We start from the raw sequence: 14,580 nt of genomic DNA on the forward strand, positions 1-14,580 counted from the left end.
GGTCTCCAAAGGAACCACACTCTAACCCTTGGAGCCTTACTGTGTTAACAAACATTGATCGAGGCTCTGTGGTTGGGGGATGCTGCTCCTTCAGTTCCTAGGGGAGAGCAGGACCCCCTGTTCCCCATGGAGCTCTCCTTACACCCAGCTGAGGAACAGGGCTCCAGGGCTCCAAAAGAGAGGCCCAGATGGACAGGTGATGTCTCTGGTGGGGCTTCCAGGAGTGGGGGACCCAGGAGGATCCAGCACTCACCGATGCAGCCCCCACAGCCTGGCAGCTTAGCTGGGTTGGGAATTGTTTAATAGGTTATGTTTTTGTGGTGGAGAAGAAAGGAAAAGGAACTTGAGGGTTTTTCTAATTCTTTTACCAATACACTTATTTCTTGTGCAGCTTTGAGCACATAAAGTGACATCCATTCCCTGCAGCCCCAAGACAGAAGTGCCTTTTGGAGAGAGGCTGAACCCTCTGCATTAGAGGGTCCCTGGGCTCTGAAAAGTCAGGTTCCTTTCCCTGTCTCACAGTCCTCTCTACAATGGCACTGGTGAACATTTCCAGTGGTTCACTCCCAGGGGTTATGAAATACTTTGCAACCCATGGGCATCTTCGAAACTAAAAAGAAAAAATTGAAACTTTCTCCGAGTCTCCTTTTCTTTAACACATTGAATAAGCTCAGTTTTCCAAACACAGGAGTAAGGACTGCTTATCTACAGACACAATTTACATTTTTTTTCACCTTGCAAACACCTGGGCAAGTTTGAATGCAAGTATGAATTCCCAGACTTACTTTAGGACCCCCTTTCTGCCCTAGCCCACAGCCACTGCCCCAAACCTTTTCTTCCTTACCCAAAGACAGCAAGTCAGTGAGGACACTGAGAATGTTCAGGATGACATCCTTGTCACAGGAGCTCTGGAATGGAAACACACCAAATTTACAGATCAATTCAGAACAGGACACTTTGTGCTGCACAGGGCTGCAGTGCATCATGCAGTGCAGGGGCACTGAGATCCTTGTTTGGATATTGAGCACTTCTGTACCATCTGGACAGTGAATATGTGGAAACATATTGATGACACATTTTAAAAGCCTTTAACATATCATACTACACAGTATTTAATACACAGTAGAATTTCTGTAGAACTTACATCTAAATTCTAAACTAAAGCTCTCTTTTTTGATTTGATTTGGCTACCTCAAAGCTGAGGAAATTCTGTATCACACAGAAATGCTAAATGTGAGGTGGTTTTCCATGACAGCATCTCTTATTACTGGAGTTGAAGAGCAATATATTTCAATTACATTAATCCCATCTACAAGAAAATTCTCCTGTCTTTGCAGCCACAACCATGTGGAAGCCTTGAATTTGAGAAGAAAAATTCTTAAGCTTATTTTAAAACTAATATAATTTAATTTTAAGACCAAGTTACCATCACACTTTGACATGACACATTCTGCTTTAGAGTCACTTTAAATTTTGCATTAGAGGAAATAAGATATAATGCACTTGAGGAGAAGGAAACACATGATATCTACCATCCACCTGTGTGATACACTAGACCACTTCTTTAATCCTGCTTCAAACACATTTCACTGCTGTGATTCAAGAATTAATCACTGGTCCGTATTCCAATTAGAGGGACTTGAGTTAAGACCTGGATGTCTTTATTTCTGAACAGATACAGCACCATACAAATGTCTAATATAATATAAAACTTGCATTTGAATAGCCTTGGTCCCAAAGAACCTTAGGATCACACAAACTATAATGGAATCACTTTATTTTCAATTAAATGATGACAATAAGATAACATCTCACAAATATATGGCTTCTATATTTCTGAATGTTGAACTGTTCAGAAACTTAACCTACCTTGTAACTTAAACTAACCTGGTATCTATTCAAGGTATATGTGATCATTTTACCAGCCAAATTGATTCAACCATTCTCTGACAAATTTAACATTATGCAACTGTATATTTAGGACAAGTAGTCGAGAAGTAACACGTATCAAAAGGTAACTCTAGAAAGAATATTAGGGAAAGTCTAATTCAGATCTGTAATAATGACTGTTAATGCAAATGGACCCTTTTTTCCCAATGGATCCCTGAAAAAGTCACAGCACAGGCTGACAAGGTGCTGAGGATTGTGTAGCTAATTAGAGAGCTGCAGTCCACACCTCCTCCTTAGTTACAGCCAGGGAGGGTATGCATTGGGAGAGACATGGGATGAAGCAGGAAATTGATCAGTTTGCAGCCAGAGCAGGTGACTGCCAGCCTGGAGAAACAGATTTCCACCCATCACAGAAAGCCTGTAGGATGCTTGGCAGCTCCCTGCAACCCAATCTCCTTCTGTATTGGCAAACTGTACATGCCATTTTCTGCATGGAATAACTACATTAGTGCCAATGTTTCCTAGCTTCTGTTTCCTATATCTAGAGTGTATTCTTACATTTCTTTTTATTTTTGGTCATAATTATCAACAAAAACAAACTCCAAATCTCTGAAAAATGAGGTTTCCCATCATACTGGTTTTGGTCAATTAGCAGAGCTACCAACCATTCCCTGCTCAATATATATTCCAAGGGAGCCACAGGGACAAGAAGTATCAGCAGGGGAATGAGAGAAAAGAGCAAGATGTGGTCAGGGAAGGGGAAGAAAGGAAAGAAAGAAGAGTCAGATGAAGATGAGATTGGAGAATCACTTCTGAAATGGGGATCCAGTGGAAAGGGTCTGTGAGCCCTGATGGCTTTCCCAAGGCTCAACTGGCTTTTGCTCTTAGCTAAAATCCACAGGCAAAGCGCCTGTCCCATCCCATCAGAGCTGGCCCATGCCCAGAGGGAGAGCCTGCTGTTTCTCTTTGCTATTAACTCAACAAGCAGAGATCTCAGCACTGAACATAAAAGTTCAGCCCTTTTATGATCCCTATTGAAATCAAAAGGCTCGGTGTGATAGGATTGCTGCTCCTTTCAGAGCCAAGACAAACAGAATATGTGGCTTTAATGAAATCCAGTAACCCATTTTTCACCAAGTATTGCCACCCTCACCTTAGAGGAGTCCAGATTTGTGCCACTGGCTCAAGCAGGGTCAGAGCAGTTCTGAGCAGCTTACTCTTGGGTAAATATATCATTTTAGTCCTATGCTAATCTTTCTAATTCATATCTTTGTTCATTTGAGCTGGCTCAAGTCTCCCAGACTAAACAAAGAACATTCAGAGCTCTCCTCTCAAGAGTTTCTTGGCATTTTTTAGCATAGGGACTTAATAGTCAGGGGCAGGTTGTCAGGAGTGGTGAGTATCCATCAAATTTACAGACTCCAGGAAGACTTACTGTTCTTAACACCTTTTTAAATATCAGGGTTGCCTAAATCAGACTGTCCTCTGGTTTTGTCTTGCTGCCTCTCAGTATCCCTTTCCTCTGTAGGTGGATGGATTACACATTAAGGTTTCAGTAATGAAGTCTTCATTGATTTATGCTCCTATTACACTGGGTTGTTTATTTTAACTGATTGGATTGTGGGTTCCTAAGCCATTAACACAAATAGTGATGACATAAGATATCCTCTGACTTTCCATGCACTTTATCCAGGGACTCAGGCAAACAAAGAACTTGAGGGAACATGAAAGATCAACCTTTAAAATGTGAAAATTAAAGCTGGGTGATATTGCCAAATATTTTACCTGAGTGTTTACTCTTGATGCTTTAACACTAAAATTCTGTGTTGGTGCCTCGTTGCTCCCCTTCCTGCTCCACACCACTGAAGGAGTTGGATGATTCATGTATTGGCTGAAATAATGGATAAAACCCCAGTCCCATCACAAATTCTAACATATTTCCCACTAACTTTAGTGGCACCACTACAGAGACTTCTGCAGAAGAGCACAGATCCCATTTATAATGGCAAGGCAACACAGAAAAAAAACACCCTAAGTTGCTATTGTCTTGCTAGATGACAACTTGCCTCTTGAAAAGAAACAGCTCAGTTTTGACTAATTAGCTTCAGGTTTTAAAAGTCATCAAAGATATTTGGACATTGAAATCCTTTAGAATTGATTGTTTAAATTAATACACATAACAAACTCCTTGTGGATGAATTGCCAACATATTCATTCATAAAAAAATATTCAGTAAATCTTTTTGAACAGTAAGTACAAATGAGAAAATCACAACATGTGCCTGATCTAAAAAAGATGAATAGAGTAATTTCTTTAATGCAAATTTCTTACCCTGCTCTGGTAAAAATAAACACATTAGTTATTTTTATTGAAAGAGATGTTCGATGGTTTAAGAACAAACCATAACCAAAGAAATGAGAAAAGTAAAATTCCTCTTCCTAAGTATTTTCCATTCCTGCCAGCACTTACAAATGTTAGATACAGCATCTACATGTGCACAGACTAGTGAAGATGCATTTGTTGTATACCCCAGAAGCTTAAATTAGATTACAAAATTACTGACCTCCTGCAGAATTTCACTAAAAGGTTTTAAAGTTAGAGCCAAATTGTTACCTATTAACAACAGTCTGTAGTTACCTTTCACAGCTTGTGGCTGGACAAAGGCTAAAGTAGCAAAAACATCACTTTAAATATCAAGCATGGCTGTACTTTCTGGTCAGAGCCCCTCATCTTTCTTAGCCCTGCTCCAGCAAAGAATCCTGTCTTCCTCACCCAACCACGAGTATCACAGGGCTGAGCTCAGATGCATTTAATCAGCTCCTGGCTGAGAGCTCCTCTCTGAGCTTTTTCTGAGAATTAATCCCTGAAACACTGGGGTTAGCTTGGCAGAAGCTCCTCAGAGATAAACAGCAGAAGGATGGAGAAAGCCAGGAATAAAAAAAATACCCCAGCACATCATCATTGATAGGTTACAGGCAGCAAGTGATTAATTGGTGACATTGGGCTTGGAGGACAGCAGCTCGATCCCAGCATTTCTGACTGGCAGCTGGGGTTATTGCACTGACCCACAGTCGAGCAGGGAACAGCTCCTGTCTCCTTGTTCTGCTCCTGGGAACATGCCAAGACCAGCTGTTATTTACTCAAGACAAGATTATAAAATTGCCACTAAGCCACAGTAGCAGGTAACCTCAGGGAAGTCTCTGGGGATGTTTTCCACAAGACTCAGAAACCCAACAGAGGTGGGAATTTTCTTGTAGCACCCGCAGGATAGCAGCCATCAGTGCCATTCCCCTTCCAGCACTGCCTTCAAACAAAAACCTCCCATAAGCTCAGTCTTTTGGGCTTTTTGTCTTTTGCCCAAAGGCAGGTATTTCCCTGAGTGAGACACACAACCTACTGAGAGGGTTTGTTGGGAGTCTAAACATTAATGCTGAAAAAAGGAGGACGCCCAGAAAGAAATCAAACAGCATTAATTTGTGCAGTGCAAGATTTACTAATAAATATTTTATTTGGGGGATGAAATACAAAGCAGTTATTCCAATCACAAAAATAATGAATGCAAAATGAAAGAAGTCGCTCTTGCAAGACAATGCATAACATGGTTCCTACCAATACATCTTTTAAATTAACTGTAGAATTGTCTCACAAAGCTGTGTGACTGCTCAGGAAAAATCTCCCAAACAAACAACAAAACAAAATGGTCTAATTTTAAAGAAAAGGCACTGCTTCACTGGGTTAAAAAACTTCCAGACCTGTTTGTTTGGGTCTTTTTTAGTGAGACTAAGGAATAGGATATCCAGTTCCAGGGTTTGTTTGTTTATTTGTTTGTTTGTTTTAAAATAGCCTGTTTCTAAATACGGAAGCAGGGTTTGACCTGTCCAAAATATATCCTCTTCTCTTTCCCTTAATAAATTTGCTCACACAAATAGCAGTCAGCCGCCCAACTGCCTGTGTAATGAGACTTACATCTGCAAGTCAGATTTCTCACTCTCTGTGCTTGAAGCCTATTGAAGAGAAATTCTGGTGCAAAATTAATACTGGCTGAAATCAAGAGCAGGTTAGAGGCTGAGCAGCATTAGTCCTCACTGTCTCCTGAGAACAGTAGAAAATATTAGGTTCTAATTACACTCTTAATGCTTAAATCAGAGAGTCCTCTGCCAGCAAGGCAGAGGTGCCTACCAGCCCAAAGTGCTGGGCACAGCCACTCACCACTGGCACTATGGATTTGCCAGCTGGATATCTCCTTCCCACAGCTGACTATCCAGCCTTATCATAACTGTGAAGCCAGGTTTGGTGCCTTATGTTCTGTGCTTTGTCAGAGTAAATTGCCTTTTCTAATTTAAGAGGAGCTAAAAATTCACACTTAACTAAGAGAGCAAAATACCCTGGAGAATTTCTTGTCTGAATGCTCCCATCCTCAGCCTCAATATTCAGCCAGCAAAGTGTGATTTCTTCTTGTTGGAAGGTCCACAGTATTTGTTACATGGAGGTTTAAAAATCATTATTTCTGAAGGGGAGAAAAAGGGGTTCAGAGACCTCTGAAATATCAGTAGGCAACCACAGAGTAAGGGAGGATTCCAATTAAAGTGATTGTAGCCTGAATTTTGGCATAAATGGAGCACCTTCTCAACAATACTACCATTATCAAGGTTTAGAAGGATCCCAAGAAATTATGGCCAAGCTGCTCCTGCTCCCAAAATAACCATCCTCAGCATCACCACAGGAGTCACCATCCTCTGTGGTAAACAGTATGTGCATTTCTTTGTCCAAATCTGCATTTCCTCTTCTCAAGAGTCAGATAGGCCTGAGCAAGCTAGGAAACTCAGAGGAGACACGGAAGGAGAAGGGGCTATTTAAAGCCTCAGAGAGGAGGACCTTGCTGCTCTGGGAGTGTCCTAAGTGACCTCTTTAATCCTGGGAGAAAGGCGTCCGCAGCTGTGGGGGATCACGTAGCCCTCAAACTGTACCCGGGGCAGCCAAGGGGCCTCCAGGGACAGGACACGTGGCCAGGCAACCTCTTGCTCCTGTTCCCAAGCCTTGAGACAGGTTCCGCTTGCTGACCCTGGCCACCCCAGTGAGGCAAGGCAAGCACCCCACTGAGCCAAGCGCCAGACATTTCTTTTCCTGCTGATGCTTCACACCACACCAAGCCCAAAGCAGAAATTATGGGGTTTAGATCAGAAAATATAGCAAAGACTCATTAAAAATGTTCCTCCATCTGGCCTGCTGCAATCAGGTGGGTGGCTTTTTTCATGGTTTGCCATGACCTGAAGGTCTGGGTTTTTTTCTGGTTTGCACTTGGATGTGAAACCCTGCAGCATCTTTTTCAGTAACACATCAGATCATGGCTGGGTGCTATGATTCCAACCCTTCTCAGTGAGTGGCAGCTCATCCAGGTGAGCAGGAGTAGTGCCTCAAAGCAAACTTCTAACATGCAAATGAACAGGGCTTTGCTCCTGTTCACTGAGCTTCAAGACTTCTTCCCAAAGGATACAGGCTACACTCTGCGGGACTGAACTGCTTCAAGGCAGGGATAGGAAAATTCCAAACTTACATCCTAATGTCTTCAAAACACTGAAGGTGTTGAGATGAAACAGCTTGGCTTAAGCTGATCTCTAGCCAAAATAACTTGGTGAATAGCATGGTGAAAATCATCTGTGCCAAGGAATCTTACAACATTTAATGCAATAAATTGCACTAACATAACACCTTGCATTAGAGGATCACAGACTTCTACATAAATATTAGCTAACACCTGCCCAATAGCATCCCTCATCAAGATCAGATTATTTCTTACTTTCCTGGTGAGAAATATCACCCTGTGGTGGGAAATTCACTTAGTCAATACCTAGGAGAATAGCTGGCAGAGCCAGGATAGCTATGACAACAAAATGAAGCAGAAACACTGCATACACAGAAGTACTGTGGCCCTCAATCACACACTTACTTCCATCTATTTGTGAGGAGTTCAAAATTTCCCTTCCCTGAGATCAGTCTTCTCCTCCCAACGTCCCAGAAGTAAGTGCAGCGGAAAAATCTATGCCCTGCAAGAAATACTGATGCCAGATTGGGAGAAGAAAGAGCTACTCCCCACCAGTGGGTTGCAGAGCTATTTGAAAAGAGATTCATCCTTGTGCCAAGGGATGAGAAGGATACTACATTTAATAAATCCATACAGGAATCAGGAAGCACAGAGACCATGGCCTGATCTTTTTCCAAAGGATGTTTTACCTGCTGCGTCCAAAAGACTCAAAGGTGTTTCCTTTAACTTCAGAGCAAGGTTGTTCATCTCAGTGCCACGTTATTAGTGTGTCACTCCAATAAAATATATTCCCACACAGATATCTGCAGGAATTATGCCCTGACAGAGTGCAGTATCTCAGATACTGTTGGCAAAGTAAACTGCTTTTTTCTCGCCAAAGTTCTCTCAGTATTCTCAAAGAAAAGCTTGTCCTTGTGCAGAAGTTCCTCCTGATACAAAGTTCCTTTTGTGTCACTTGTTCCTCTCACTAATGCTCATCTAATAGAGCAATTACTTTATTATGCAGAAACGGTGGTAAAACATTATTATGTAACCCTCAAATGCTTCTGTCAAATTGGAAGTGTTAAAAGAATGAGGAAACTTTGAGATAAATCAAAACACGTGACACTCTGCAAAACGCTTTTAGACTTTCTTTTGAATATTTCTAATGTTCTTTCTGTAATTTCTACTGCAGATAAATTCTCCCAGGTTTTATCTCTTATTTCACAATAAGTTACCTATGACACCTAAAGATTTTGACTGGATTTAATGTTATATTATTCTCCTTTTTGCTCTTTTTAACCTATTTTTATTTTAATGCCAAGATTATCCTAGCATACGCCTTTCATACGCTCTTATTAAGTTTCTGTAAGGCATTAACCATTCTTGTACAATGAATTCTATATGAATGCCAGCACCTACTGTTTATTGCTGTTTCTTGGATTTATTCCTATATTTTATATTACTTTTGCTGTTACTGAACTAATTTAAAATATTAATGTTTCATTCAAATGCCACTCTGTTACAGATATTTAACACAAGTGCCACCCAAATTTAATAGGGAGGGATCTGTTTTCTCCATTCAGTTTTATTTTTATTTTCCCCACCAACGATGAAAAAGCAGCATGAAACATGCTACTCTCTTTCTTTTTTGTGAGATTTGATGGGTGTCAGCCCAGAGAACACTTTGTCTTTCAAAGATGAAGCACATTTGGGAGTTGACAAACTTTTTTTACAAGCAATGGCATTTCTCAAAGTACAAATGAGTCTGGAGAATCTTGGAAAATTTCCAGATTTTTACTTGCTTTTTAATGAAAATGAAGATTTTTGAATGCTATAGCAAATGTGAGTATGGAAATAAATAGCCATAATGAAGGTGCTGCTATGCTTGCCTTCTCTGGGATGTTACTGCTTGGACCACTCATGATAAAGCCCAAGAATGCCTGGGTCTCATCTCAGTCTGCTCTAACACTTGCCTGGGTTCAGTGCAAGCTTCTCTCTGTATTCCTGTGCAAACAATCCCACTTTTTGCACATTATTCTTGTACAGGCTGAAGATGAGGATCACTATAAGGTGCACTCTGGTTTAGAAAAACACCAGTCCTTTCTCTTGCCAGGACAAGCGTCCTTATGTGTCAATCTACCCCACTACCAAAAGCACCTTCTGGAACAGCCATGCAAATGCTTTTAATCAATCACATTTAATAACAATGATTGAGCTATGGGCAGTGGAGACAAGCCACTAATAACTATTGTTAGTCACAGCTTATTTTCTTCAGAGATGGAACCTGAAAGTGAAAATGATGAACCTATTTTTGCCATCCAGTCTAAGTGAAAAATCAAACAACAAACGAAACTCGGCATCCATAATGAATAGCAAACTGTGCTTTGAAATTCTAATGATTTAAAGTAATATTACCAGTAATATAAAGCAGAACTTCAGTTTAACTGCATTGCTGAGACCCATCCGTCTAGATTTAAGCAGCAATCTCTCAACAGCAAAGCCCTCTGTTCTCTGAAAAGGTTGCCAAGTTTTTAAGAGGCATGATAAGGTTATGTCATTTTCCATCCAGAAGGTAACAAAGATTTTTACCTCCTTTATCTTCAGTCTATACCCCTTACAAGACACCAAACAGCAGCAAGCCAATGCCACAATGCCAAAACCAGGCATGTTTGGGGCTTTATTCCACCCTTGTTACTTCATCCAGAAGCACCTGAAAACTAAGTCAAGTTAAAAGGTATTTTGACTTGGTCAGTCAAGCTAAAAGGCATTTTATTAGCTCCATGAATGAGCCCATGTCTGTGTTTGTGCTCCAGGAAAAGGGACAGGAGTTATATTTAAAAATACCCATTTCTACACATTCTGCTAGGATCTCCTGTGGAATTCACCCAACCAAACCCCTTGGGCTTTCCCTTCTAAGACTCTCTCACATGGGAATGGGCTGAACAGGCCATGGCATAGTGGGCTGACCTCTCAGAGAAAGGTGAATTCTTCAGTGAATGCCCAGCAGATTTAGTCTATGTCAGAATCTACCTCTGCATCCATTGCCAGCAGGGAGAGATCACCAAAAAGTTGTTGTTGCGTCCTGTTTTGTTTAAGCATGTTGCCAAGGAGACCTGTTGGTGTAAGAGTGCTCACAGGCTTTGTAGGACATAGCAGGGGACTCAGCTAGGGAGATTTCCAACTGTTTGATCACCCAGCCATGCAGACCTTTCAGACAAACCCTCCAGAGTTTTCAGTCAGTGAGGTACAGCTGCTGCTGTGAGAGCTTTTGAACCAAGCTGTTAATAATCATGGTTTTCATCTCAAAGAGAAGTCATTTTAATGCATCTCTGCATCCAGCTGTCCCCTTGAAGTCCCCGTGCATCGTGGGGAGATCAAATTACCTTAGCCATATGGGAAGAGAAATTGTCAAAGAAAACAGAGCCAGGCACAGATTCTCATTCTCCTTTGTCACCTCCAGCTCTCCCCCTACTTGCAGAACTTCAACATGGAACCAGAGGCTGTTCAAATTGCAGAAGATTGTCCCAAAAACAAGGTCAGTAATGCTGCTTTCCCCTAGCCTCTCCAGAAACTCTCTCCATATGGACGGTGCTGGTTTATTCCTGGAAGAATTGAGGGTTGAAAGAGGCAGTTCAGTTTGTTCCTCTGACTTCATCAGATCAGCATTTTAATCATAGGGAAAGGTCAGGTGGTCCATTCTCCCTCCTCCCCTCCTTTGAAGTGAGACAGGTGGGCATTCACTATGCCAAGTAAACTGCTTATGGGAGGATATCTCTCTCCCTGTCAATCTTCTGCTTGCCAGGTTAATCCTGAATGAAATGGAGGGTCAGCTTTATCTTCACTGTAAATCTGCTGCTTTGGCCTTTCATCAGGAATCCCATAAAAACCACAGAAGATGGCAGAGGATGACAGGCATTGCACTGATTTCACCCAGGCTGCATGAGTGTCATGTGCTCAGGCTGTGAGTTGTTCCACCCTTTGATTTGGGAAACAATGTGGGCTAAGATTCCCTTTGCCCTAACTTGACAGATGAACCTTATCTCCATCTACTGTCCAAATGAAGAAAGCAGAAGGCACAGACATTGGATGAGTTTGATGGGGTTTGTAACAGTTCTGAAATAAAGCCCAGCACTCCTGCTTTATCCATCAATATAGCATCAAGCATCATTCTCTCCTTTGAAAGGAAAGGAATAGGTACCAGAGAGTGCACTGAGATGATGGGCCATGGGGAGAAGAGTCTATCTCAGTTTACTATAGGGATCAAATTCCCATTAGACCCAGTGGGAAAGCCTTTGCCTGTAAATTACACCAAAAATTAACGTGCATAAAAGGCTTTTCAGAAGGTGATTGCAGTAAAACACAATGCTGTGGTGTTTCCATGTCAGAAGAAAACCCCATATGTTTTGGTTTCAAAGCATCCCTCGTTGAAAGGCAGGGGAGAAAAAAGCCAAGATTTCTTTGGTAGAATAGTGATTTCTCCCGCAGGAATTCTGTGTCAGAATTACTCAATTTTCTAATAAGAATCATCATGAAAGCTTTGCAGTTCTCATTAATTCCACCTCAACCTACACTACCTTTTGAAAATAAGGCTGTGTTCTTGCACAAGAAGACACCATGAGAAGAGAAACCCATCCTTGTTCTCTAAACCCCCAAAGGAAAGGAGATCCAGCTTGGCTTGCATAATTTCTTATCAAGCAAATGTTATTCTATTAATCAATAGTTGGTCTAAAACACAAATTCTCTTTTTTGTACCTTAGTAGTGCCTGCAGGCAGAAGAATGTCTACTATGTTATCTTTGTCCTCTCTAGAAGACATCTTATGAAATCAATGACGAATTCTTGATTTCTGAGACCTTGATTTCTGTATGATGTGTTTGGTCCCCACTCAGTAAAACAAAAGTCATAACAGCACACAGATCAAAATTAAATACTAAGTCATGGATATGAATGGGCTCTGTCTCCCTTCAGCTTCTGGTGAATGACCAAGTTTCAATTATTTTAAGAGATGATTTTCATCACATTAGACTTTCCTTCCCAAAACTATACTAAGATAAATTATTTTGCCTGTATGAAAAGGAAAAAGTTCATCCAGTTCTTGGAGATTTGAATCTCCACCCAAAGAAATCCACCTAGATTATACTTAGGTCAACTTCTCATAAAATGGAACAATCGGAGAATAAACCCAGATTTTTAATAACAGAAAATGTCTACAAATATTTTATTGATTTGGATTCATGTTCTTGCTTCTTACCCATCTTAAATTAAGCTGTATTTTCTGAAATAAACCATCGCTTCTGAAGCAGCAGCACAGCAATGCTCTCTATGACACACAAAGCTTGCAAGATTACAGGCACCAGTGTCAACTGGGCTGGACAATGCAATTTGTTCAAGAACCTACCACACTGCTTACCCCTAACACTCCCTCCTCACCTCCTGCAGCAAACCTGGGTTTGTCCAGGGCAGAAGGGCGGCTGGCTGGTGAGCTACTGCTCCTGGTCTCCTTGGGGAAGATTGTTACTCCCTCTCACAGAATGTCTCACCAATTCCCAGGAGCATTCTGACCTCCCAGTTCCCTGGGGACAGAAATCAGGCAGCTTTTCCCAGGAATCCCAGCACCCCATCCTTCCCTGCAGAGATTCCCGGTGCTGGATCGGCGCCTCTGTCCTCGGGGGCAAACAGGTGCAAATAGACTCTCTGTGAGACAAGGGCTTATTAAAAGAACAAGAGAAGGCAGGAGGGAATTATTTTCTGTCCTGGTCTGGTGAGAACAGCACAGTCAGGAGAGTGGAGTCAGGCAGAGCCCAGTGGCACGTGTGGGCACTGTGCATGGATTTGGGATCTCAGAGCCTGAGGGTTCCAGGTGTGCACACACCAATCCAACAGACATGGGAAAGGGACACCTCTGCCCAGCATCACAGCCAGTTCATGAGCAGCTGCTGGCACACACTGCCTTATTCTGCATTCCCACTGAGTCCCCTTGGAGCCCTGAGGAAGGAGGGGCTTTCACTTCCAGAGGCTTAAATCCCCCCAGATTTCACTGCAAGAGTAATGGTGGGACGAGTTGTGTTATCTACCCTGGCACAAACAGGAGTGATCACACAGAGGCAGCATGTCCATGATAACAACAACTCCAGGAGCAATTTCCAACCCTGCTGTCCCAGACCAAGCAACACAAAAATCCCTCCCCATCTCTTAAACTCGCAGTATGTGTATGAAATTATTTTCTTTCTGTTAACACACATCAGTGAGATATCTGCTGGTGCCAGTAGACACTGCTGGAGCCAACCATTATAAGCCCATATGTTTTTCAATACAAGCAACTTTTTGTGTCTGCTTTGCTGAACGCAATATAATAAACTTTAATTCAAAATGCCCATGAACACATTTTCTATTACAGACACTTTTTTCCTATTATAGATAAAACCAAGAGGACTGGACCAATGCATAGGACAGAAAAATGTGTCTAAGCCATCACAACAAATGCAGCATAATATACTGAAAATAACATTATGCTACACAAAGGAACACTAGCAAGACCTATTCAGGCAAACACCTCTCTGTATGAAAACATCTCTTCTTCTATTTCAAAGAGGGAAATTACTGAAACCTGAGAGAAAGAGAGGGTGGAAATTTCCATTGTCATAAAAATATTGATGTAATGTATAAACACATCTGTAGGCATACAAAACAGCTAGGGAGGCTAGATAACTACCAATAATTATCCTCAACTTAGAGATAGCTAAACAGATGTTTTTTAAACATATTTGCATACTGTATGTGAAAGATAAGTAGTTTAAACAAATCCATATACCTCCTTCCACAATGTGGTTTATTCTATTAATTTGTTTGTGTCTATAATGCAGTACCAAAATACACAATATTGAGTTGCATAACATGGCATAATGTACCATTATATTACATCCAAATAGTCTGAGTTAAACAGCTTGGCCATAAGCATAAAGTCAGCCCCTCAATGGCTAAAAAGCACCAGTTTTAAAGCATTCCTGATATTTCATTTGGTCCCCTGGAGTAACTGCATTTTTTAATTTCCACATGACAACTTGTTTTATTTCACAAAACCTCTGCTTCAGGATGAGCAGTGCCTGTTGCCTGGAAAATCACCCCATGCAGCATTTTGTCCTCATCATTTAGCATGTGGTTCTGTGC

The 14,580-nt window shown here is 41.4% G+C and overlaps 1 protein-coding gene across 1 annotated transcript in view; it reads right to left on the reverse strand.

The window, feature by feature from the left end:
* AGBL1 (ATP/GTP binding protein like 1) overlaps nt 1-14,580 on the reverse strand; it is a 263,509-nt gene that overhangs the window by 243,483 nt on the left and 5,446 nt on the right. Inside the window, 1 exon segment of the mRNA XM_030955469.1 lies at nt 845-908. Within this exon segment, the coding sequence (XP_030811329.1) occupies nt 845-908 (64 nt within the window).

The sequence above is a fragment of the Camarhynchus parvulus genome, chromosome 10 (assembly GCF_901933205.1).
Source record: "Camarhynchus parvulus chromosome 10, STF_HiC, whole genome shotgun sequence".
In the NCBI taxonomy this organism is placed as follows: Eukaryota; Metazoa; Chordata; class Aves; order Passeriformes; family Thraupidae; genus Camarhynchus; species Camarhynchus parvulus.